Below are 27,492 nucleotides of genomic sequence, written 5' to 3'. Positions count from 1 at the left end.
CTAATCAGTACCAGTAGCCTGATCAACAGAAATGTTGCCCGGACTATCCACTTGAATGCCAAGCTCTTCAGAAAGCTTCTGTAATCTCTCCTCTAAGATAATATTTTTTTTTACTTCTTCATTGTAGTTATATTTCAGATCCTCAATTTCTTCAAAAAAGGAAGGGCCAAAGTTTTCCAGTTCTCTTCTCAGCTTTTTTGTTTCTTCCTGTTCAAAAGAATGAAGGAGCACCACTTTTATACAGAACTTAGGAAATGCAGGTCAACAACAGCTTTTTTTGCCTTTTTCTTAAGAGGCTAAATGATGAGGGAATAATAAGCATGTTCTCTAGAGACACAGAAATCTACCCACGAATGGCACATTCACTTAAAACAAAACAGGCTTCACAGAGATCATGTTTGGATACTGACTTCTTTCTAGCTAACCATAATTTTGCCCATTATCTTGCCTAGGATCACCTTGCAACTCACCTTTAATTGCTGGTTTTCCAGCTCTGAGGCTTTCAACTGTGTCTGGAGCACAGCTACTTCTGCTGTTAACTTGTCATTTTTATCCTTCTCTACAATTTCATTATGTCCTGCAAAAATAATGATAACTTGTTATGAAATATAAGGTAATTAAAATCAATGACATGATTAATCTTGTTACAGTAATTCTGCATCTCCTGAAACAGTGTAAACCAAACTGGGATCAACAATCACCATAAAATGAAGTCATCTGGCCTGTTCTTTAGCTCTTGTACAAATTAGGTGGTGGTGCCTAGTTCCTGTGACTGAATGCAATACACCAGTGGCCAGTCTGTCAGCACACTACTGAGAAATAAGACATACACAGTATCTCTGAGTTAAATGCAGAAAATTTGGAAATAACATAGTATAAGGATCTTGTTAATTGTATCCATCATTAAAGAGAGTTAAATCTCCCCCCAGACCGTCAGTCAGCTGGCACTGTGTTGCTCCCTAGTGCTCTGCTTTTCCCATGGGACTGATGCCTACCAACTCTTAAATCATTCACAGAGCTGGTATCTTGAAACAGACACTCCTTCTCTGGCAGCTTAGAACTCAAGACAGAAAGGGTAGGCAAGAGGATGGCAAGAGGATTTCAGTGAATGACTGACATCTTATAAGCAGTCTTTCGAGGTTTATAAAGCAAATGTCCTCAACTACCCATCTTCTTGGAACGTTTTCGTGGCTTGGCTTCGTGGATGAAGATTTGGGAAGGGCTTTACCTACACTTACTGCAAGCGCACTGATGGCTGAAAAGGCCAATGCGGGATAGGCAAGACCGGTTGCAAAGAGCACAGCGGCAGGTCTCCTTGGGTGGTATAGTCGAGGCACTGTTCTTTCTGCGTTGTCTTTTCTCCTCGAGACTGATTCTACACGTGCTCTCAAAGGAGGCAGCAGCGTTATGTATGGTGAGTCTCCAAATCTCCCGATTGGAGGCCAGGGTGGACCACTGATGGTGGTCAATATGGCCAAGGCTGAGGTATTGTTTCAGGGAGTCCTTATATCTTACAAATATTACAGCCTCTTGTTCAAGATAATGAATTATTTTTTACTAATGCTTCTCTAATGAAAAGCTTGTGTAAATACTCAAAAATCCAAGACCTGAGTCTGCTCCAGTTTACACTACTCTGGTATTAATGTAACTCAAATAATTCTATAGATTTATTATCATTTTGCACACACATATTAAGTAAAAAATAGTTTTAGGCCCAAAATACGGGAAGAGCTTTATTTTAGGTATTGAAAATGATTACCAGCTGCAAGACCTTCACTTGTATGTGTGTGACTGTGGTGCTTATGATCCTCTACCTGGCGAGCTAGTTCTTCTTTTTCTTTTTCTAATTGATTGTTAGTTAATCTGGAATATAAAACAGTTTTAGAATTACTTTTTTTAAAAAATTGAAATATTTTGGCATATAAAATATCTAACTCAAAATCACAATGACCTTTTCCTGATCATTCTTATTTCATATATTTTGCCTGAGGTATTTATTTAGTTATTTAAAATTACATTACTTTAAAAGCTGAAGTTCCCTGATGAGGCTGTGTTCTGTCCTTGCACCTTCAGGGAAGTGTTTGAGAAGCTCAATCTTAAAAGAAAAATTAAGACAGTTTTACTCTTGAAAACAGTATTCACGGATAATGCAGTTCAGATGGAATCTCTTTGATACAGGATTAAAAAGTGAATAAAGGTAATGCCAAAGATGTAACCAAGTACTAAGTTATCCTGGAGAAATAAAACCCAAGTGTCTATCTACTGACAGTTTCCACAAAGTTAATTATCTACAGCCTTTTTAAAGTTAGTATAGATCATTGCTACATATTTCCTGGAGGGTGAAGAAAAAAAGTATTCCAAAGTGAGATTTACAAAGAAAGTTACACAACTAGCTACGTTAGCATAATTTATACATACTCTTAAGGAAGTGATATGCCGAAATCATTTACGTGCTTTGAAAATACTACTGTTGTGCATATTTGCATACCTCGGTATCCAAGTTCCTTTTTAGACATAACATGAAAAGCCTCTGCTTTCCTGAGTGTACACTGACTAGAAATGACCTGCAGTCCTAAGTTAGAATACCTCCCTGACCAGACAGGGAGTTTGTGTCTAGAAGTGCCTTTCGGTAGAAGATGGAGGAACAAAATATGTTTTAAATATGAGACTATATACAATTTTTTAATGCAGTGACAATTTATGAACTCCCACAACACTACTGTTAGTGACAGGCTTTTGTTCTGTGGCTATCTAAAATGGTAAGGATTTGTTGGTGTTTTTTTTTTTTCCGCTATCAGTGTATTTCTTTGAAATGTCACTAACCTTGACCACATCCCTTCATCAGTAATTCAGACATGAAAGAAACTGGAAAGCGTGTTGCTCCAGAGTAGCATAATGTAATGAAATAATTTTATCTCTGTGTTAATTTTGCTGCTGGTATACACTGCATGTTACTAATGAGGATTTTATTAAAAAGAAAACAAGCAAAAATTAACAAAATAATTGGTTTTATGCAACTCAGTTCCAAATTCTATTTATTGAATACATGTACTTGCTTATATAACATATATGACTTCCTATATTGAAAGTTGTGTTGACGTTCGATACCTTACACTGACAATGGCTGGTGCAAGATGTCTGGAGAAGAAAATCATGAACATACTAATAAATAGAAGATGGGAGCTACTCTAGGTGGATAGTCCTAGCTATATCTCTGGAGGACTTAAAGGAAAAAATTGATACATCTTTCCAAAGGTACCTGTATTTAAAATTCATAAACTCTTCCATGTGTGAAATGATATGCGTAAGACAAACTTCCTAGGGACTGCATGTAAGAGGCCATATTGGCAATAGGCATGAAGTCCGCCTTCAGGATGTCACAAAAAAGACTTGGAAGGAAGAGGGAAGTCCCTGCAGCAAACTCACTGTGGGACAAGCTAGATATAAAAAAAAAAAGAATTTTCCCCTAAGACTGCAAATTAAGAATATATATTGGTAAAATGTGGTAAACATCATTAATTGGCTAAAATATGTAAACGTACAATTAGGGCAAGTAGGACTGAAAAAACCTATAGAAGCATGGATTAGAGAAAAAAAAGTACTCTGCCAATGTAAACACTAGAAGGAAATTAATTAATGTTACGCAATCTATTCTCAGAGTCATCTGGCTAAATTTTACTCACTTGTTCTTTAAGATCTTGTAAGTTTTTATCGGCATTATGTTCGCGTTCTGTTGCTTCCTGAAGCAGCTGTTTAAGGTCAGTAATGCTTTGGGTTTTTTTAGCAATATCCATTTCCATTTCCTTCATCTTAGTTTCATGCATCCTGGTAGTATTTTTGTTTAGAAAAAGATAAAGAGCAAAAGCTAATACTTTGCAGAAATAGAGATTAAAAATCTCTTTTGGAGATTAAATGCCAGAAAATACACCCTAAAACATGTTTGAGGCATTGGCCTTGGAATACTCATATTTATACGGGAGCTGAAAGAAGCATAATGAAAAACACATTTTTAATCTCAGAATAAAGGCTTTTCCAAATACTACACCTGTGTGGATCTTACTTTTTGTCTGCACTTTATTAAAGGGGGACCAGAATCTTTCTATGATATTGCAGATAAACCCCGAACTACTTCATACCGAAATCATGCACTTCTTGTATTGATGTGGCGTGCACATCAGTCAGGTGTTACTTCAGTGTCAAATCTTTGACAGTATTTTGTGATTTAATAATTTATAGAAAATAAATTAATGTACTGAGAAAAGGGCTAATACAGATAGAGAAGATAAAGACTCCAAGGGCGAAAATGTTCTCCAAGACATTGTTTATTAACAGCAGTCTGAAGAGGATTCCATTTTGCTTTGAGTCATATAAGGCTATGAAAAGGTTTTTGTAGAATCATTGAAATGTTTGTTGGAAGGTACCTCTGGAGATCCTATAAGTCCAATCTAATCTGAAGTGGGTTTTCAGCTAGCAATACAATCTCCAACATCTTGCTACTACCAAAAAGCCTTCTGAAGGCTCACTTGGATGACACATTTGCCCTGTCAGGTACTATCCATTACCACATACGTGCTTTGGAAGATATGCTGGCGAGGTGGATTGCATGATGAAGTGCCCCAATTAGCTCCCCTAGATTAGTAATGACTTAATGTTACTTAAACTTTAAAATAATGTTAAAGTAAGTGCAAATAAAACTTTTTATTTACGCTAGTTGAAATAGGCAAGTACAGTTAAGCACAACTGTAGATAGACAGATTTTACATCTATATGCACCACTACCTATCTATATCAACTAAATAGAACTAAGTAGAAATGTTTTTCAAAGAGGTTCTACAAGAAGTTCTACAAGAAAAACTATATTCAAACTACTGAGCTGACGTGCTAACTGTTAAGGGCCTACCATCTTCACTGTGTGTTCCTGTCCTCCTGCTCCTGCAGCTGGCAGCCAGTTTTGCCCTCCTTCCTTACACTAAATATGGCTATCATGTGACCTGGCATAGAGACATTTTTACTCGCTATGTAGTTAGAGGGAAGGTTAAAGAAAAAAATAGGAACTACTTTCTGAAGCCTCGGTGAAGTAAAATGGCTCAGCGATATGACAGAGAAGCACTAGAATTTCCCCAAGGGATCCTGCAGAAGTGCAAGACTGGGAAGAGGATAAAATTTTAGATGGACTGTTCAATGGTGACCTGACCTAAGATAAAATCAGACAAGTCTCTTCTCTCTCCTGTTCAGCTGATTTTTTGTCCTAATGAAGTTGCTGTCAAATCCAGATACCTTCATCCAGGAGTACAGGGCTAAGTATTTCTTTGCAAAAATTTGTTCTCTTCCATCCTCATGCAAGACACAGGCTGTTTTTTTCTCTTAGCATAAGCACTGTTTCATTTTCTTGTCGTTTTCTGAGATGTGGCAGTACAAGACATGATGTCCAATTAAAAACCCTTGCCTCAAAAGCAGTAAAAATCTCCTTCCTCATCTAGTTTGATGAATCACACACATATTTCATGCGAATGTATTCTTATATGAAACTTCACGTTCTATATAAATCTGTTCGTTATTCAACATGCTAGTGTGACATATAGATAGCGTCTGTGTGTAGCTCATTATTCAAAATGGGTGTAACAGTAATGGTTTTTGGGCTGGCAGTGGTTTTGGGTGAATGTGTGCCAAAACCATTTCTGTAATCGAATCACAAAACACAGACCTGAACAGCTTGCTTCTAGCAAAGAAGTGAATGCAATTAAAGTTGTTCAGGCTGTAGAGTTAAGATCTCCAGCCTGTATAAGTAGGTTCTCATAGAAAAAGCATCTGAACTAATTGCAGAAGTACAAATTAATTAAAAATTTACACCTAAGCTGGAAAGCAGAAACTGTTTTCTTTAGTGTTCCACACTGAGTGATGCAAGTGATACCTGAATTTTGAAATGACTGATAGGTACTTTCAGATGACTTATCCATAAAGAGTTGTAGATATTTTCTATTATTACCAAATAAAAAATGATTTTTTTAATGCTGATTTCAAAGTCAGAGTTTTATCTAAACATCTAGAAATGGTGATTCCTACATTACATTTTATATATTGGAAAAGTCTTTGCCCTTCTACACAGAACTGAATCAACTGGCTGACTGCACTTAGCTTTCAGCACACGCACGGAAGATCTTTAGCTATGGCTACACATCACAAGGAGTATAGAAATCCCCACGGTTTTTCTAATGCAAACTCTGTTCATTCACAGGGATAAATGTAGATTCAAATGCAGCCAGGCAGGAAAATGCAGGTTGCTGGCTTTCAGGTTTTTGTATTAGATTGTCATGCATGTGTTAAGGTCCTGAAAAGCCTTCCATGTTCAGCAAAAATGCTGACATTGTTCCAAAAAGCAGAAATAGAATACATTTAAGCATCAAGGAACACAAAATACTGCCTTTACCAGAACTACCCAGAAGTCTACAGCTGATCTGAAGAAGGGAGATAAGTTACTGGCTACTGTATAGCAGCAGCCCCTAAGGCCAGTACTTAAGAACGCTAGATCTGTGCTGGGTTCGTATCAGAATATATGTATATTGATTCTACAGACTAATACAGAATCAGAAAATTAAATACAGATAATACAAAACTATCTTCAAAAGTGTAAAGAAAACTTATGAAAATTAAAGTCTAATTTATTTGCTAATATTTAAAGGGGAATTAATACTTGTGTTTATCTGCTTTATTTCATTCCCAATTCCTACCTTGTTACAACAATGGACTTCCAGCTTTTGCTGTCAGCTCTGTCCAGTTGGCTCTCAGCCAAATTTAGGCTCTTACTGGTTTCCTCCAGCTGTGCAGTTAACTTTTCATTTAATATCTCCAAGTTATTCTTCGCTATTCGTAGCTTCTCTGCACTGTCAGCTTCCTATTGTTCAATAAAACCAAAAGGTTTCTGTAACACTCGACCTCACATGAAGCACTCTATTATCTAAAGTGATGGATAGGGTCAATGCTGATTTAGAGGAAAACAGCACATCCAAGATCACTAGCACTACAACTGCCAAATTCTGTCTTGGGCTGTTCTTTCGATGTCTCCTCCCCACATATAATTAAAAATTCCGTCACAGCAATATATCAGTGCTTAGAAAAGTCTCCATTCCATAGCAACCACTTAAAAAAATAAAAATACTTACCACAACCAGTAACTGATGAAAATAAAGGGATGTATTACAATGATCATACCTTTTTCAGTTCTTTACGCAGCCTCTCATTTTCAGTAGTGACTTTTTCCATTCCTTTGGTTATAGATTCATTACGCATACTCAGCTGGGCCCCCAGATGAAGTTTCATTTTTTCCATTTCAGACTAAATATCAAACAGTTTGTTATAACACATACACATCGCTTAGTAGAAAATTTCAGTTTTCCATTTTTAAAGCACAACATAGTTACAGGTACCTAGTACAGTGAACCTAGCATAGTGTAAAGAGTACCTTTACATAAATCATACAGTATGTTACACTAAAATGAAGTTTTGCTTTCCTACATGTTTCATATTTGGTATTTTTAAAACACTTCTGAGCCAACTGATGTCAACAACAGGCTTGCTGCTCTATTTTCCTAATCAGTACCTTTAGCCTCTCATTTTCTTGTTCAAGACCAAGTAATTTCTCATTAGAAACCACAGCTGGAGCTTTTTTGAGATCTTCATTTTCTCTTTGGACTCTCTCTACAACTTTTTTCATCAAACCAATTGTTTTTTCCAATTCTGGGACTGTCTTTCCACTTCTACCAGCCTGTAGAGGAAAGGAAAAAAAAAAAGTAAAAGGAAGTAAACAGTTCATCTTAACATTCTGAGATACTCCAAATCTTACTTCATCGCTCATTTTGTCATTGAAATTTGTATTTATTAAAAAAATGCTATATTTTGGTGTGACTTGAACCCTGAAGTTTATTGCCTACTTTGCCCTAGATGTCTAGTGATATATTCACTCCCAAAGTCAACATAATCAGCTCCTTCATTTTCTGTGTTACCCAAGAAAGCTGCAGTTAAGTCTCAAAATCTGCTATGCTTTATGAACTAAACTAAAACATTAGGAAAATGAATCGAAGTACTACTTAATTTTTTTAGTTTTTCTGGTAGAGCAATTCCCTGATCCAACAGACCATGCAATTGCTTGAACACTAATATTGGAGTGGGCAAGGGGAAACTGGCTGAGAGCTTGATGGAGGAAAAGAGGGCCCTTTTTAAGCAACCATACCTCTGCTGGATTAAAGTGACAGAAGAACTAAATTTCCAAGCATGAGACACACATCCCTTTCTGAAGGCATATATTCTCCTCGCAGAGAAATAAATAATTAAATAAAAATGGGGATAAAAGGTAATTTCTCCATTTTTCTGATTTCACTATGTTCATTTATGATGCAGAAAAGCTGTTAAAGGATCTTCAAATGCATTTATTTTCTTATCATCTATTAGTGATTGTTTTCCTCAGCAATAATATTTTAAAGATGCTAGTGTCTCTCGTTCTGGGACCATCAAGTACCTCCTTTTCTTTCTTACAGAGGTAAGGAGCAACGTACAGTGGAAAATGGAGAAGTTTTTACTCCCTGGAGCCCTACATAAATCTATATAGCAACCAAGTTCTGGAATATTATTCATTCTTACTTTTTTAAAATGACTGGAGGGATTAGGAGGTTTTTGTTGGTACAAAGCAGAGTTAAAGAAAGAAAAACCTCTCCTGTATATCGGTGCCTGAAAAGGGCAGAAGATTCAGAATTTGCTGCCTCCTCAGAACCTCTGCATGAAACAGTTTTATGAGCTGAATTTCCTCATCCAAAAATTACAAGCAGTCCATGCAAAGTACAAGTAAAAGAACGGAAAATGAACAATCTTTTTCCAAGTACCCAGAAGCAGAGAACTCATTCTCCTTGTCTACTGAAAGAGCTACAAAGGAACTTGAGAGCTTTTATAAAATCAGCTTCCTTTAGAAGGTCACACAAATAGTTTGACAAGTTAGTGGCAAGGGAGATGCTGAAGCCTTTTTTTCCTGTAACTTCTGAAATATGGCTCTATTAAAGTAGCTGACAGTAGCTAGCGTAAAATTTAACTGTGTCATCTTGCACAGTACAACAAACAAAAAACTTCATTACTAATAACTTACACTTTCTAACATGTCCATCAAATAAAAATCCTATATATTAAATCATAAAGCTCTAACGGTATTATGCATTTAAATAAATACATTAATATAATTTTCATTATAAGGACTGTAATTCCTATTTTTCTGTACAAATATGTTTCTGAAGATAACTTTAATCCAAAGGACAAAATAAGGCCATGATAGTACAAGTTTTTAATAGCGTAGCTCTAGTCCTAATGGTCCCATTAAGTGAATTTCATTAATCTGTTATAGCACTTTGGCAATAAAATAAACAAGTAAGAACAATTCCTGTTTGCTTTTGGTTGATTCCAAATAATTTAGCTTTAGTAAAACTTTGCTTTTTTTTTTTTTTTGGCTTCATTTAATTACGATGTAAAATGCTGTGACAATACTTACCCCTCTAATGCTGCCCAGCTTTCGTTCAGCATCTGCTTTCTCTTTTTTGAGAAGTTCACACATTTCTTTTAAGTCACCTACTTGGTCCTAAAATAAAACAGGAATAAGCAATTTCTTTAGATTACAAACTGAAATGAACAGTAACAAAATTACAGTTGACTTTCAAAAATGTAAAGCAAAAGCAGCTTCCCATCGCAATGACATTTTTAATAATTTCTAGCAGCCATTCAACCTTCTTATCTTCTATAAAGCCATGGAAAACTGACAGTATGTACAGAAAAGAATAACAATTTATTTTTAAGCAATCTCCTAACCAGTGTCAGGGTAAAGGGGACTAAAGGTAAAAAGATGTTACCTTTAGTCTCGGCAAATCTTTATTGGCCTGTTCCAGCTGAAATCTTAGCTCAACGTTTTCAGATGACAATCTTAAATTTTCCTTTAAAACCTCTTGTTCTCTTCGATATAGATCATCTGATATTATTCCTGATATCTTGAGAAAATGGAGGGGAAAAAAATTAAGTAGTAATGGATTAATCATTGTATCAGTTATAGCTGATAAAGAGCAACAGAGAATTAGTATTTTTCACAGAAATAAAACAGATTGCAGTTGTATCACCAGTTTTGATCTATTTTGCTCTGACTTTAACTCCTTCTCTTACACTTCCTAAACTTGCTCGATCTTCAAGGGAAGTTTACAAATCAGTATAAACCAGTAAAAATTTCGTCAAACCAAAATTAACAAACTATTGGGCAGAAATAAATCTCAAAGCCTAAAAGGCAAACAAGCTACTGAGTGTAGTAAAGTGTGACACTGTACCTGGGAACAGCATCTAATTTTAAGGACATATTCTGGTATGCTTACTAAATAGTAGTACATATGGCATAAGGAATTTCACTTAAGTCAAACAGATCAAAGTCAGGAAGAGTAGTATATAACTCTACTTCTTAGTCGGTTAGATCCTACAGTCTTAAGTCTTTACCCATGGAGGCTAGTAATTTCTATTACATAAAGTGTGCTTTGCATGCCTTACATTGCCAATTCATGTCATAAGTATATGGGAAACGATTATGCCTGACAAGTAAAGAGTAAAACCTTTTGATGATAGTTTTTACAGACTACTTACAGAATTGACCATATGTTCTTTTAATGCATCACTAATAATGATAGGAATAAAGTATCTGCTTTAATAAAGTATATTTTTTCTTAATGGAAGTAGTAACACTGTAAGTCCCTTAAAGAATGAAGGTCATCAACAAGATGCAAGTCTCATTGAGATTATTTGTAAACTTTCTGGATCAAAATTTCAGAATTGACAGTACCTTACTTGTGAGCTGACGTGCATGCCTACCATGAAAGCATAAGGTTTGCTATATGGACCACTTGGTGACTACTTCAATGTCCCTGCAGACCATGAACAGGAAACCAGTGCATTATCAAGACCAAACTACTCTACTTCTATGTCATTTATACAAATGAAATCCTAGAGGACTGCTACAGCATCAAACCTTGGGCATTTCACAAAATTGTGGGGTAGTTTCAACCCCATCTGTACCACTTTGAAAATTTCATGTTTATCCTCTGCAGTGTGTTGATTCATTCCATTATTCACATTTACTTTTTCCACTTCATAGTCATTAACTTGATGAACCTTAGGTTCCCCTGAATTGCACTGATTGCAGCTCACTCTGTCAGTATCAGGCTCTTCTAAAGTTTCTTCTTCATCAACATTGGATTGCTTGAGTATTTCTTGCTTCCTCTTCTCTTCTTCAAATTGCTCATTAAGTTTTCCAGTTTCAGGTTGGGTTATATTTTCTTCTTTTTCACTGCACTTCTCTTCATCAGCTTCAGCTATATTTTTGTTCTTCAGTCCTTCCCTAGAAATATCTGTGTCCTTGCATTTCTCACTATCTTCAGGATGCTGTTCAGCAGACGCTTCTGTGCTTGCATCTGCAGTAGCCTCATGGCCTTCATTATGCATGACACATGTTTGCACGTCTGCTTCCTCATCTATTTCATGGCCATCAGTAATGCTATGATTAGTCTGATGTTTGATTTCATCCCTATTTGAAATAGATTTCTTTTGAAGGGAATTCAAATTTTTTTTTTTACTGATACTGATAGGAACGGACTTGGTCAGTTCAGTTTGGTCACATGTACTCTGATTCAAGTTGAAGATAAAGTGAAGCATGAAAGGAAAGCAGAAGACAGTAAAACAAAACAGGAAATAAAGAAACGTAAATGGTACTGTTAAATCTATTTTTGAAAGATTAAGATAACCTTGATAAACTTTAGATAACCTACTGCAACATTTGCAATATAATGAACCTTGTAAAATTCAAAACAAAGCCAAAACTGTAATGTAACTGAAACGCAGCTCAGTATTTGCTCAAACTCTGCGTGTCCCAAATTTTCAATCAATATGGAATATAAAAGTTGTCCCTCAGTTGCAGACTCACATATTTAAAAATACATATCCCTTATTTCTCCACATATGCTGGGATGCTGAATATTTCAGCTTCTACCTGTAGAACATGGAAGCTGTAAGTTTTGGTTTGGGGGTTTTTCTGAGGGTTTATTTTTTTAAAAACACTGAAAGCTCTGTATTTCATACCCCATTCTCGAATACTATCCTTTGAAATAAAACCAGCTAAATTACACAGAATACCAAATGGATAAAAAATGTGTTTGTTAAGTAGATGCAATTCCACTAGGTAATACGGTTTCATTATTAACCTACCGCGGGTCTAGAATATGCCTCTCTCAAACATTGTCTCTCCAAGGCATGAAGCTTTTCCTGGAGGTATTTATTTTTGAAATGTAATTCTTCTATAACAGAATCACGTGGCATTGCTTGCTGTGTTCTGTATAAAAAAAAAAAAAATTAATCAAGCCAAAAGAAACAAATGGCTATTAAAGCAGAAAAACATCAGTCAAGGTAAAAAACCCAGGAACTTCTGGATCATTGGACTGGATTTTCTAGTACTACTGGGCTAGTTATTCTAAATCAGTGTTAGCCATATAGGCTATTTGAACTAATCCCCATGAATCCAAAGTACTTTGGCAACAGGAATCTGCACTTTTGAGATGTGTACAGCTTCTATTACTCAGGTTCACTATCCATTGTGATACTGGATACAGTGATGAAGAATACACTCCCTAACAGCAACTTGACAGTTCCAGTAACTTTCACCAACTCTAAATTGTAATTAAAATTTTACACAATAAAAGCCAGATGTTTTTAATATTATTTAGCTTTTTAAAGTAATGAACCAATGCTGCATATTCTTTGAACATGCACAATTGCTCCGAAGTAGCTTTTAAGTTTGCCTACCATGGACTCAAAGAAAAATTTTTGAAATTCCTATCTGTTTTTTTCCTTACTGAATCAGTTGGTGTAATAGAGACTAGCTGGTCTAAAAGAGACTATCTATCTCTTTATACACATTTTTTTCACCTTTAGATTTTTTAGGTTTTATAGATTCTTTCAAAATGCCTCTCACCTCATGTGAGCAACTTCATTTTCTAAATCTAAATTCCGTCTTCTTAGTTCTTCCAGTTCATTTTCAGTCTCTAATGCTCTTACTCCAACAACATGGTCAACAGTGACACCAGTAGTTTTCAGTTTTTTCTGCAGAGCAATTCTCTCTTTTTCAGTCCTGCAACATCCAGTAAATTTAAATTTAAAACTTTATTCGCCAACTTGTTTTCTTTAGGAGAAAATATTTTTTTCTGCCTTAAAGAATCCACATTTGTGATTTATTTGCTTACTGAACTATAACCCCTTTTCTGTTTAATAAGGTTACCTTATAGACAGCACAGCTTTACCAAAAACCACCCGAAAACACAAAAAACAAACCTGGAAAAAGCAACGAACATTAAGTAAGTCAGTATCATGAATGTCATAAAACACTTGCTCGTCTTGCTTGTGTTTTATGTGAAATTCATTCAAGACTTGTTAAGAATAAGTGCCATCTGAAGCAGTTTCAAACCACAGCTACAAACGCCATCAGAGTTTCCTTTCTTTTCTGCATCTTTTGTCAGTAAAACCCTGCCATTACTGTACTGAAGTAAACATAGCATCTGTAGAGGGCTTGCACATATGTTGTTGTTTTAAAAAGGCTTCCATCTCATAACCTAGAACCACCAGTACTGCAGTAGGCTACATGTAACAGTAGCAATTGATTGGATAACACAGCGGTGAGAAACAGCCTGTCTTCACAGATTCATCACAGAATCATCTGGTTGGAAGAGACCTTTAAGATCATCGAGCCCAACCATTCACCCTGCACTGCCAGGGTCCCTAAACCATGTCCAGAATCATCACAGAATCATCTGGTTGGAAGATGTGTTGGGTTTCATGGGAATACAGAATGCTATATACAAGAATCAGTTTTGTTCAGAGACAGTTTCTTCTAAGGAAGGTTGTCAGCTTCTACAAAGGAAAGGATACTAGAGGAGTAGCCTGCTGCTTGAAAATTAGCTAATCCTTTTAATCTCAATAGCAATGTAAAATCTAGACATCAATCTTACAATCATAATGAACTGTTAATATGTGGCAAACATATTTGGATTTCCCTTATAGCAGCATTTTGTAGATGAATCTATGTACACCAACTCACTTGGCGTAGGTTTCCTTCAACGTATTCAACTGTTTGACTAAAGCATCTGCTTCTTTCTCCTTTTCCCTTAGTTTGTTCCGCAATCCTTCCATTCTGATTTGCCATTTTTTACCTTCTTCCCATCTAATTATTTCCTCCTTGGAGGTCTGCAAAGCACAAAAATAAATTATGTATTTCTTTTTGATTTTTTTTTCTTAAAGCAAAATAAAGAAACATGTTAGAAAACCAAGAATGATACATTCTTCCTTTGTCAATTTAAGCCATGAAGCCATAGCAGGCATTTATTATTCCTCTTATTTACCATAGGGTAAATAGGAGGCCCTTAAGTATGCTGTAGTGATTGCTGCATAAAGCTGATGCAGTTTAATGCTATTAACAAATTCTTCCTTGGCTTTTAAAATTCTTTTTACAAAAAAGGAGTGACATGTGAAATTAGAGGTGCTAGTGCAATGCATCCCTTTACTTTGAATTACATGTTAGTAAAGAAGACAGATTAAAGAAGTGTTTTTCTAGGATAGTTTACAGCAGATTTTACTGAAGTAGTAAAATAACAAGCAAAAAATTCAAACAAAACAACTGCTAAAATGAACACATCTCCAGTCACTCAGAAACTCTGGTACACGGAGATCGCTATTGTGGAGAATAATCATCACTTACACAGATGTCGCCCCTTTTAGGATTGACACTTTTGCTCCTAAAAGTATTTCATGTTTCTATCACTGCATTAATTTAGCAAATGCACATTTGATATCACTTAGATAATCAATTTCACTCCCAGCTGTAAAAATGTAGTTTTCTAAGATCTTTAATGGATCTTTGATTCTACAAAAAGGGCAGGAAAACATTAATATACTGGTACTAAGCAACAAGACCAGTAACAAAGAGCATGGGAAAATGAAGAAGTTACAGTCATTAACTGATTTTTCTTCTGATCAAGTTTGGTTGGTTGGTTGGGTTTTTTGAGAAACCATAGGGAGAGTTGAACTGCCTAGACCTAGGCTTATGATGCCTTTCAAAGCCATGACTTAAATATCATATACCTTGTCTTCTCTTACCCCCTTTTTTTCTGTTTCTTCACACTTCTTCTCAAGTTCACTTTCCAACTTTTTAATTTTTTTCTGAAGTGCATCTATCAGATTTTGTTCATCTGCTTTGCTCTGTAAAATTACAAACTTTTACTAACTTGAAAGTTTAATGTCAATACTTAACTATTTTCCTCCACTCAAAAAGTAAGAACGTTAATTCCAATAGGCAGAATCAGTTTACAACCTAAATGATATTTTTAAAACGATCTTTAAATTATTAAAGAATATACTTTTATTATTAAAGTATATAAAGGAATATACCTTGCCTTCTGAACTGAGTAATCAGCAGCAAGTAGCTGAATTTAAAAAAAATCAGGTAATTCTACTATAAATGCTTTACTTTTCTTCTGAAAGGGGAAATAAGGACAGCCAGAAGATCACGAAATGCCATGTTTCAAAGCAGCTTTGAAAGTGATAATTTAACTCCTGAGACTCTTTCAAACGTATTCCAAGGAACAAGTATTTTTCAGTGTTTTCCTTTTATTTGAGACATGCTTCCAACAGCAAAAGCTAGTAGGGTCACATAAAATGCAGCTGATGATGAAAAATAAATTCCTAAATACAATATAAGTCTCAATGCTTGCCAAAAGTACTTAATCTTTCCCCCCCAATACCAGCACATCTATGTAGAAACTTGACCAAGACAGAACATATTTTAAAAATCACTTCTACCTGAATGGCATTGCTTAGCCTCCTAATCCGTTTCTTCAGTTCTTCATTTTCCTTTTCCATTTCACTTTTTTCTCTCAATATTTTAGCAAATGCTTTTTGTTTCCTCTGAAGTTCTTGGTTCAACTCATCCTTTTCATCACACAAAGAACTCTCCCTGGTTTTACTTAGTTTAAGGTTATCTGTAAGTTTTGTAATCTGATTATTTAAATTCTCTATCTGTGTCTAGAAGAAAACAAACAAACAAAACCGCAAAAATCAGATTTATCAGAATTATACAAGAGTGCAGTACAACGATATTACCTAGTACTCACCATAAGCCCCTTTGTTTGTCTCTCAACAATCTCCTGGACATTCATATGTGCCTCTTTTTGTGATGCAGCAGAAATAATCTGCTGTTCAGCATTAGCAGTCATTTCTGCTCGAAGTTCGAGAAGTGCTTTACTCAAGGCCTGAAAGTAATAAATTCAAGTTCTTTTAAGTGAAGAAAATAGTACGAACATTACAAAACAGGAAAAGTCAATTATATTTTGTTATTTATATTATGCAATTATATTGTACCTCCTTCTGTACTATACATAGAATTTGTAAGCATTAAGCAACATTAAAAATTTATGTGACATTGGGATTAATTTTTCTTGACTAACTTTCTGTTCCTTCTCTTTTATGGCTAACTGGTTCTTCAGCTGTTCCACCAGGTTTTTCAGTGTTGCTGAGGGTGCTCTATTATTTGCTTCTTTTTGGACCTCTAGTTCAGCTTTCACGTTTGCTAATTCTTTCTCCATCTGAGATAACATGTTCCTCAATGCATTTCCTTCATCTTTTAGTTGTTCCACCTCAGCTGTGTGCTTTTCCTGAAGCCTAATAAAAAATAAGCATAAATAGGGTACACTGCAATAATAAAGTTAGCAAACTCAAAATACGTAACAAAGGGCATGATGTATTTTTTTTATTATTGTTAAAACAAATGACACAAAGATTTGGAAACAGCAAAAAAAGACTGACTCAGCAAAGAAGGCCTCCATTTAACAGGAAAATCATTCAAGAAGATCAGCGAAATGATATTAGAGCAGTGATCATTCTAATGCCTTTCCCTTAGAGGTAAACAAATCATGCTTTCCTCCTTTCAAACAGAGGTTCTATTTTTGAGTTTAAACTCGCTAGGCAGCAAGCCCAAATGGATGTGTCAGGAGAAAAAAACTCTAAAACACAAACCAGTAAGTATCATAGAAGATTAAAGACTACTCTCATACCAAGACCTTGAATACTTCCTTTGACACTGAATGGCACAAAGCTAACAATCAAAAGGTATTTTTCCAAGCCAGACTTTTTCAATATTAGGCCCAATGAAGAGCTACAGATTAAAAATAAATTACAATTACCAACCACAGTAACTCTTTTGAGTTATTTTTTTCAGCCACATCTTAAATTCAGTGAAACCACATTCATTTGGATAGACCAGTGCTGTAGTAGCAATATATAATTGACTTGATCCAATCCAGATGTGACTTATGTTAACAGTCTAAAAACTTACTGGGCTCTGATAGTCTCAAACTCTTTGATTTTCATTAAATTAATTTGTTTTTCTTTCTCCAAATCAGATGTTGTTTTCTTTAATTTTCCAACAAGTGAAGCAAGAGAATTATCCTGTTCTGCTACAGTTTGCTCCATTTCAGCTAAACGGAGAAAATGTTTGCTGTTGGAAAGTGATAAAGAAGTCTTTTTCACCAACTCCTGTAAAACAGAACAGATGCACATGGTAAACATTTTAAGCTTTAAATCAAAGGTAAGCACAACTGATGCATTTTAAACTCAATCCTAAATATAACCAAGCATCAATATCTAACGTTAATTTACTGAGATGTGATTCTTCATCCACAGAGAAAACCATCACACTTGTTTGAAAGGAGCTTTGTGTATCTAATGTTAATACAGTAAATCTAACAATTAAATATAGTTTTCACCTTATCATATCAGGAGAAAATTTGTATTGAAATGGTTTAGTTTAACATAACCATAAACTGAATTAAAAGAACAGAAAACAAAATATACCTCTCTCTCCTAGAGGTCTCCAAAGATTAGGATGATCTGAAAAATGTTCACATATACTGAGGTGGTAACTTTGGTTTTTTGCACTTGAGTTCTAATCCATCTTTTGTGAATTCTCTCAAGAATAATACAATAATTCTGTTATCAACCACCCATTTAGTTTTCCAGTCATCATTTGTTACTCATTTTTGACAGCAAAACTGTTCCTTAAGAAACAGTTTAAAAAAATTTGGGAACAATTACACTAATCCCTCAAAGACACATAACTCACCAAAGCAGTCTGTTTGAATTTATTAAGGGAATTGTCAGTATGTAAATTTAACTTCTGGTGTAGAACTCTAAGGTCTTCCTCATGCTTCTTTGCTATTTCTTCTTGTTCCTGTTAGTTCAAAATAAAAATATAACTCTATTGATGTACACAATTCCAGAAAGTCATGAAACTACAGTAACTTCATGGTGAGCGCTCACTTATTGTTCAGTATCACTCGTCAAATTTTCCTCTAATTCTGGCAGTTTTTAAAATTATCTTCTTCTTGCTATAATCAATGATTATTTTCTCCCTTTTCAGCATTACTGTAAAAAAAAAAAAAAGTCTACTATTGCAGTTTTAACCTATGTAGCACATCATGTGGTGCAACAGGACAGGTCCTGGAGAGCAAAACAGTTGGTGTTGGTCCTCACCAACTCTGACTATCAGTACAGACAGTGATATCCATAGTATGTACTTTTCTGGTCTATTTACTTTGGACTATAGTGAGATCCTGTGGATTGAATGTCTGCTAGCAGACAGAACACAGGAGGCTCATTTTTAGACTGCATCTCCTGATTTAGTTCCAAACCAAAAAAACTTGATTTCTCCCAGAAGAAATAGCTTCACATGTTAACCAAAGCACACTAAATAAAGATGCTAAGAAGTCTGCTTCGGAAATGTGGTCCTAATGCAAACCCAATGCATGTTTATTCTTGAAGTACCACTTAGACACAAGGTTCATGCTTTAAAATATGCTTTAGGGGTATAAAGACTATAAAGTATGCTTAAATAATATAGTGTATGGTTAGACATACTGTTTATGCTTTAAAATACACCTTAATTTAAAATACGCTTTAAGAAGCGTATTTTTCATAAATGTATGTCTTTCCTGTACCTTCCAAGCTCACTACAAGATGCAGTCCAGAGATGACTATTGCAAGTACTGAAAAATCCCATGTAAGTTTACAATATACTGAGGCCACTTCTCATAGCATAATTTCAAATTTCTGTCAAACTATTTAATTCCTAGACAGACATCTTATACATAACCTCTTGACTGAGCAAGCCTCCTATATAAAGGAATTAAAAAATTCTACATGAACTTTCTACAAAAAGTATTGTCTCTGTTATGTTACCTCTATCCGAAACTTTTTAAGATTTCACTAGCAATGAGATAAAAAAAAATCAACTAAAAAAACTTAAAAATGGAAGAAATTTTGTGCAAAAAGTTTAACGACCTCTCTTGCTTTAGCAAGCAAATGTTGGTATTTTTTTAACTCTTCCTCCTTTTGATTTAACCTTGCTTGCATATTTGCAATGGTTTGATGAGCAGTTTTCATGGGATGATGGTACTCTGGATTGTCTTCTTGTTTCCCTAATTCAGCCGTTATTTTCTCTCTTTCTGATGTTGCAGGTAATCGAAGTCTTAGTTCATTTATAACTTTGTCTCTTGATAAAACATTTTGTTCAGCTTTCCACAGAGCCGTTTCCTTTTCTTTTAATTTCTACAACAAAAGGTAATCATTGCATTTCCAGAATTAAAACACTGCAAAAAGATCTTACTTTTAAGAAAACATACCAGGAAGAATTGTCTAAATGAACTTACAAAACATTTTGCCCTCAGTTCTGGCTGTATGGGATTGCTATGAGATGAGAAAAGTCCCAGAGTATCATTACTGTGTCTTTATGCATTTATTTACTGGCACAAGACACTCATGCAACTTATTTTGTGCTACCAAATCAAGAAGCTCATGTATATTGAATCTCTTAAGAACCACAACATATCTTCTGTAACAGAATTTAAATTTAGCAACACAATATAAAAGGATTTTGCAATGCTACTTTTTAAATTTAATGTAAAACTTTATAAATTTAACTAGCTGTAATCAACTGAATTTTGTACAGGAGTATCTTACCTTCCTAAATGAATAATCTAAAAAATCCAAAAATTTTCCACAATAATTTGTTCCAATGGAAAAAATATTTCATTTTAGTCACAGTGTGATTATATTATTCACATTTTCTCTGTGTTAAATACTTCTAAGCAATTTGACACGTCTGAGTGACATTAAGGATATTTATTATATAAAGAATTAAAGGGTGTAAAAATACAAACTTTGTCTCTTTATTTGATAATTTATACATTTAATTACCTCCTCCAGTGATTTGCAGGTTGCCCTAATTTCCAGGATTGTTCGAATATGCTCCTGAACCTTTCTCAAAGCCAACTCGAGTTGTTGTGGGAGTGGCAAACTAGGGTCTGGAACCGATCCTGAAGCCTCTTCTAACTGCACAGAAAGATTCACATTCATATAATCTGATGTCTTTGAAAAACCTTCTTAGGAGCCCATTTTTAGTTAATTCAGTGCATGTACCTTGAGAGCTGTACTAAGTATTTCATTTTGCTGATGATCATACGCATCTAATTGGCGTTGCAGTTCTACTTCTCTCTGGTCCCAAGCCATTTGCCTTTCTTCATGAAACTGTAACAAATGTTTGATAAACGTATTTTATTTATTGAAGGCAGTGGGAATTTTATAACAAACTTAAGCTGAAAAAAAGAGATACCAAAATGTAAAATATCCTAATATGCTATTAAAACAAATTATGGAACCAAGATACAAACATCTATGTTAAAAACTTACTAGAAAGAACCTTCCTTTTCAAAATCACTTGGTAAAATAAGTAACAGGCAGTTTTTCTAACAGCATAAATACATACCTTGTTCTGTTGTACAATTTCTTCTTCCAGATTACTGATTGTACATTCATATTCAGAAATTATATTTTGTAAATACTTCATCTCTTCCTTTTGCTTGACTAACTCTCGATTGAGTTTAAGTTCCTGCAGACGGAGTTCCTCCATCTTCATATGCCATTCAATTACCTAACAATGAATGACACACAGTATTATTATTTAGCAAGCCCACAGGCCACTACATTCTTTAACTTTGAGGCAGTAAAGGACTTATCAAACCAACAGGAAGAAAGACATTCTGCCTTTTTAAGCTTCTTCAGTTGTCTTGAGTAAGACAGCATGACAAGTAATGACAGAAAAGTGCAGCAGGCAATTGAAAAAGCAACAGGTTTCCCTTACACTGACAGAACTGCGTTGCGAATAATTTTCAAATGACCTATGTTATACTCTATGCATCTGCCCAGACTGAACCAAAAAAAATATGCAAGAAGTTTGGTTGACTTTTCTAAAACAGCAAAAGATTTTGAAAACCATTAAAACCTGTATGTATTCAAAAATCCACAAGTATTAAGAATAACCGATATATTTACGTCAAAATGCTCTACAGAAATATTTGGAAACTGGCTTAAAACTAAAACAAGTTTGTGGTAGCCAAGAGCGCTACAACCATGGCTTACATGTCGTCTTTAGTCATGACAGATATAACCATATTATATAATACACAGTAATCTGGAAGAGAAGTGAGAAAGGCATGTTCACATTTCAAGGGAACATTGTTTACAATAGCAAAATACGATTAAGTAGAATTACATGAGCGTACTAACATTTCTGACCATGCCACCTGAATTATTGCCCCTGGACTTAGTTATAAAGACATGCTTTTGTAGTGAACTTCAATGCAAGCTCATGGAACAGAACTTTGGAATGTTACTCTATGTTTAATTTCCTTCATAATTTAATTCAATTCATAATTGAATTCAATTTAATATATCCGAATCCCTAGTTAGCCTATAGGTCCTAGGTCACTTAACTGGGCACAAAAGAAAATCAGTAAATCTCACTGCACTTTTACAGGACAAATAATAACAAATGATGTATTACTTTTATAAAATAGGAAAAAAAAATTATAGCTGTCATATTCTAACAAAGTGTATCTTGAAATCATTAAGCTCTACATTAAAACAGATGTTTAGTGAACAAGCTGAATCAAAATCTAATTTAAATGCAGATCAGATGAACAAAGCTATTCTAAGCTGTAAAAGAGCCAACCTTTTGAGCTCCTCTTGTATCCTTCAATGCACTTATCAATTCTTCTAAACTTTTCAGTTTTAACTCCATCTCTAATGCTCTGTTTTCTGCATTTCGACGCTCCTGCTTGGCATGCTGAACTTCTTCCAGGATCTTCATTTTGTCATTCTTTAGCTGAATCATTGTTTTAGAAAATTTTTCTTGCTGCGCTAAAGGTAGAGCACCACTAAACTGTCGCCGCAAAGACTGAACTGTCTGTTGTAGATGTTTGGCTCTATTTCTTCCTTCCAGTCGGGCAAAATATAAGGCTTGCTCTTTCTCATCAAGTTTCTGCTCTAAATGTAGATTATAGATCTCCACCTTCTGTAGTTTCAGTTTAAGTGCCTCCAATTTGCCTATAGCAACCATTTCACTACCCTGAAGGGCTAAGATATGTTGATGCAGTTTTGCAATAACTGCTTTTTCATCTGATTGTGCCTAAGAAAAAAATTCATAGAACAAATTTATTTTTCATTTTGAATATGTTAATGCAATGTATATGTAAACATAAACAATTTTTTAAAAAATTTTATATATTGCATATATTTTATTCCATAGATTAGAGCTAAAATTAACCTCTAAACCCATCTTTTTATATTTCCATTATTGTTTCTGCAGCCAAAGATTATAAACAACCCTTTTCAGATACTGACCTTAAAAACCATTTATTTCCAAAGTACCAGGAAATTTTGAAGGTATAACTAAACTTAGAAAATATGGTAACATAAAAGCTGACACAAGTATTGTATTTAGGGACTGAAACTGTCCTAGGATATGAAAACAAATACTAAGAAACCATTTCAGCTAATAACAAAGCAAGATAATGTCTACCGCAAATCTTCAAGATTTACAAGCCATTGCTTGTCTTGTAAAAAAAGATCAAGCTTTCCTGATACTATATTTAAATAATGAGCTATTAATCAAAGAAGAATAAATATTGCCTAAATAACTTGGAAAAAGCCTCAGGATCTGTAGTAGCTGTATAGCTAGAAATAGAAAAAATGGAGAAGGGAATAATTAATGTAATATAGAACTCTTGAAAGGGTGTGGCCACTACAAGGACTAGCTTGCTAAGACCCTTCTGAAATGCTTTTGCAGATTCCTAATTCACTGTAAAATTATTTAATTTGTCCTCACTTCAGGGAAAAAAGTCCAAATTGCTGTGTTAATAAAGGTTGAGTTTTACCTGATAGTCTAAAATTTGCATTCTAAGAGATTCCACTTCTTTATCTCTGTATTGCTGGCGTGCCTCCAGAGCGTCAACTTGCATTTTTGCTACATCAGACAGTTCTCTTAACCTTGCAGGGAAAACAATAGCTTGAAATAACTGAATAAAGATTTTCTACATAGAAAATGCGAAGAAAAGATGCTTGGTATGTTTCCTCACATCAAAACATTTGAAGACTTTATTCTTTTCAGCATACTCTTCTCTACTACCCATAATCCTTATTATGAAAATTCTTCTGTATTGCCTCTAAACTGTTTCACAGGACATTTTCCTGTAAGTTACATAGACGTTAACTAGTGGTAGCCTACTCCAGGAAAACAGTGCCACAGTTTCTACCTGAAATAAGCATCAGTCCTCTACTTGCCCCACACTTCAGGACATAAATGCTCTAAAACTGGTTCATTCGCAACTGCTTTCTCTGCTTCCCAAGCCTAATAACTCATTTTCAGTGCCAAAATCACTTTGAATATGCCCACAGACTTCCCTGATTTAGGAATATAACAGGATTACATTACTTACTCAAAGACACATGTCCCTATCAACATATTTTAAAAGTTCAGTGTTTTAATTTATGCACACTAAGTTAATCTCTTAAGTAAATGGCACCCACTCAAAAAAAAAAAAAATCAGGCATTGAAATTTATCTGTTTGTTAGTAAATAGATATGTATTGGATTACACAAGCCTATATAGCCTAAACTTCTGCATGCTTCCAAATATACTGCATTTGAAATTTATTACTTACTTCGATACTTCAATCTTGAGCTCCATCTCACACTTCTCTAGGTCCATGATTTGTCGTCTATCTGCATCACTTACTGCCTTACTTACACTCTTTGACAGTTCATCTCTTAATTCCTGTTCCACTTTCTGCGCTTCAAGGTTGATTTTGGTGAGCTTAAAAAAAAAAAATAAAACCAACAAAGCCAAATGGTATCCTAAGCATACAACTCTCCCAACCCTGCAATGAAAACGCAGTGCCAAAAGTACCTTCTCTTTTTTTAGTCATTACAAAACACTGGTCAGCTGTGCTAAAAAAAAAAAAAAAATTCATCACTGCTTAAACATCTTACTGTGTGCAGCATTGCATACACATAGGATCAGATACAGAGTGGTGCAGAACAGGACTCTAAATTGAACAGTTTTTATCAGTGAATTTTCTTAAATCCATTACAATAACTTTCTCTTAAACTATAATAAGAAAAAAAGAAAAAAGAGTAAGACTGTAAAAACTTTAGGAAATGAGCAATCTTACATATATATATTTTATATACACACACACACACTCTCTCTCCCTAATATATCAGGATTGGTAACACAAATACAGGTTGTAAGTGCCAAGACTCATGATAGTGTAGTTCTTCTGTTCTTTCAGAAAAGAACTTTCATAAATAAGTGATATTCTTTCAAGCAGACTGATTTTTCAAGTTGGTTATTAAATACCGAGTAACCAATGTCTCAATTCAAACCAAAGCACATTAAGACAGATATCCAAGAAGCATTAGGCAACACAAAGAAGCCTCAGGAATTAATTTAGTAAATACAGTTGTGGCAGATTAATCTGATACCACCCCTTAAAAAAATAAATGATTTCCTAAACACACACAAAAAAGTGTGTTCTATCTTACTATCTACACTTCAGATATTTGAGGCACTACTATCCAGATAAGAATCGTGTTTAAGTAGATGTATGAGATTAAAAGGAGATGTCTAGTAGTGTTTTTCTAATTATCTGTTCTTAAACTGGTGTCACTTACAACTTTCATTACTTACCTTAGCACAATCTTTTTTACAGATATACACACATAGATATATAATAATGCCTCTGAAAAGCTTTAAACAATTTCAGTTACTCCATGTCCTGAATTAATTAAAATGAAAACAGCGTAACAAACACTACTATAACAGAGAAATGGGGAGTCAGATAACAGCAATCTAAAATAGTTAGGCTAAAGTCTAGCAAAGCACAGGAAGGGGAATGAATACAATCTATCCCTTCTGTTTAAATCATAGGCCAATACTGGCACTAGAACAAATGTGTTCAACTGCCTATAAATAACATGAGACTGGAAATTATCATAACATTTCCCACTATTGAATAATGAATTTACATAACAAACTTCAAATATGAATAATGGTGACAAAAAAAATCTACCAGGATTAAGACTGATATGACAGGAATACTAAGGATCATCAGCTTCAACGACACGTGATTTCTTTTCTGTTCCTGTATGACACATAATGTTTGGTACGTGACACGACATAGACAGTCTGTAACAGAATCATGACCCTATCATTTACAAAAGAGATGCAAAAGTCTAACATTTTGTGAATTATTGGTAATTAAGGGAAAAGTAGCAGAAAAGGGATCATACATTAGACACAAGAAATAACAGGTCAAGAACAGACGTTTTTCTAGCCATTGGCTGAAAAACTATCAAACTATCTGTCAAGATGCTCATCACGTGTTTTAGAGATTAACTAATGTTTGGAATAATCTTTTGAAAAGCTCAAAAATATGCTTTTAAAATGTGTCAAATTATGCTGTTAATCTCAACAGATTTACCTCAGCAAATTTTGTTTCCAATTCAAAATTACGTTCTTCTATTTGCTTTACGGTATTCCTTAAATGTTCATACATCCGTTGCGAATGTTCTGCTCTCTGTCTTTCGTTTAGCTCCTTCATTTCCAACATTGTGATTTTCTTAGAAATGGATAACAGCTCACTGTTGGTTATTGCTTTTGTGGCCTTGTCCATGGCATTGTCAGCCCCTACATTAAAAAATATTTCACAAGCTGATTCAATAATGAAAATTATTTGCACCATGAAACAGAACATAAGTTTTGCTTTATCTCTGTCAGATAAACTTTATAGAAACAGCTGTATCACTTTTTTGAACTGGAGGCATGGTTATCTTGCCTTATTATGTGTTTGAAAAGTACCTAACTTAAATAAAATACTATTATCAATTATAATTGGGTATATCTGCAACCATGATTATTGAGATTGAAAACTATTTTCAGTGTAGTGTTGTTTCACTTTATCCTTAACTCACTTGGTAAATCTTCAGGAAATTTAATTTAAAATCTGTGAATGAAAATGATGTGCATGAGTTGTTCTTGAATAATGAGAATTTAAACTGTACCCAAAGAAGCTCCAGACAGCAAGAAAAAATACTTTGTTACAGAGCACAAAACCAGGAAAAAGAAATAATTTTCCTGACGACCTATGAAGTACTTTGATTGCCAATCCAGTTAGAACATATTGCACCTTATAAAAAAGAAAGAAAAAGAAAAAAAAAAAACAGGTGATGTTGCTTTAGAAGCTCCAGCTTTTAAACCCATGTCCCAGTAGCCAAGGAAGAGACATGAAACAGTTTCCAGGGGACAAGGCCAAACAACTAAGTAAAATGGACAAACAAAACCAAATTCAGACCATTAATGAAAGATGCAAACATATTTTGACTTATTGGTTCTTGTTGTTATAACGTTCATGTATTTGAAAATGTCTTAAAATATTACTTTCACACAGGTCATACCTGCTGAGTTTTAATGTTGCAATGTAACCTTCATACTCACCCAGTTTACTTATCTGCTCCCAAGCCTGTTCTACAGTGTGAAGTTTCTCTTTTGTGATCTCCAGTTCCTTATTCAGTAAATTTATCTGTGATTTCAAGGATTCATTCTCATGCTGTATGTATGACAAAAAAAGTTGCAACATAACAGTAAACTACTTAATTGTAGCACACTTGATGTTTAGCAGCTGTAAAAATCTTTCAAATAAACAGATTTTACCTATGCACAACCAACCCATAATGAACACAGAGGACAACAGAAGAGCGTTAAAGTTTCCTCTGAAGTGTAAAAATGCTAGTCTTTGCTCTCTGTGTTGTCATCTTACTGTCAATATTTATCATCACTGACTGTGATTCCTAGAGTGTCTAGAATTAGATGAAGAAATCTATGTTGGTAATACTAAACACCTCATTAGCGCTGAAAACAAAGGAGCACTTCTGGAGGGTATTTCATCCAGACCAGGTATCACCGGTTAGGTCGAGGTAAAAACCAAGGTCCAGTAACGA

At 34.6% G+C, this 27,492-nt stretch overlaps 1 protein-coding gene across 1 annotated transcript; it reads right to left on the bottom strand.

Moving 5' to 3' along the window:
- On the bottom strand, nt 1–27,131 carry CEP290 (centrosomal protein 290kDa). The gene is made up of 28 exons (XM_010136597.1): nt 26,990–27,131; nt 25,977–26,182; nt 24,156–24,307; nt 23,370–23,481; nt 22,166–22,621; nt 20,921–21,085; nt 20,575–20,682; nt 20,353–20,487; nt 19,438–19,704; nt 18,221–18,328; nt 17,435–17,634; nt 16,548–16,761; nt 16,215–16,352; nt 15,904–16,125; nt 15,187–15,303; nt 14,147–14,292; nt 13,028–13,183; nt 12,265–12,388; nt 9,882–10,016; nt 9,527–9,613; nt 7,598–7,762; nt 7,210–7,332; nt 6,729–6,892; nt 3,684–3,825; nt 2,022–2,095; nt 1,760–1,863; nt 471–577; nt 1–207 (listed from the first exon to the last, which is right to left on the bottom strand). The coding sequence occupies exons 1-28, from the start codon at nt 27,129–27,131 to the stop codon at nt 1–3; spliced, it is 4,476 nt and encodes a 1,491-aa protein (XP_010134899.1).
- Nucleotides 27,132–27,492: the final 361 nt, after the last annotated feature.

The sequence above is a fragment of the Buceros rhinoceros genome, unplaced genomic scaffold, assembly GCF_000710305.1.
Source record: "Buceros rhinoceros silvestris isolate BGI_N320 unplaced genomic scaffold, ASM71030v1 scaffold46245, whole genome shotgun sequence".
Lineage (NCBI taxonomy): Eukaryota > Metazoa > Chordata > Aves > Bucerotiformes > Bucerotidae > Buceros > Buceros rhinoceros.
Note: the sequence above shows the minus strand (reverse complement) of the source record. Positions and strands in the feature narration are given on the sequence as shown.

Coding starts and splice junctions, on each gene's coding strand:
- CEP290 (XM_010136597.1), bottom strand. CDS start 27,131: ATGTTGCAACTTTTTTTGTCATACATACAGCATGAGAATGAATCCTTG. Junction 26,183..26,989: donor GGAGCAGATAAGTAAACTGG/GTGAGTATGAAG, acceptor TTTTTAATGTAG/GGGCTGACAATGCCATGGAC. Junction 208..470: donor TGGAAAACCAGCAATTAAAG/GTGAGTTGCAAG, acceptor TCTTTTGAACAG/GAAGAAACAAAAAAGCTGAG.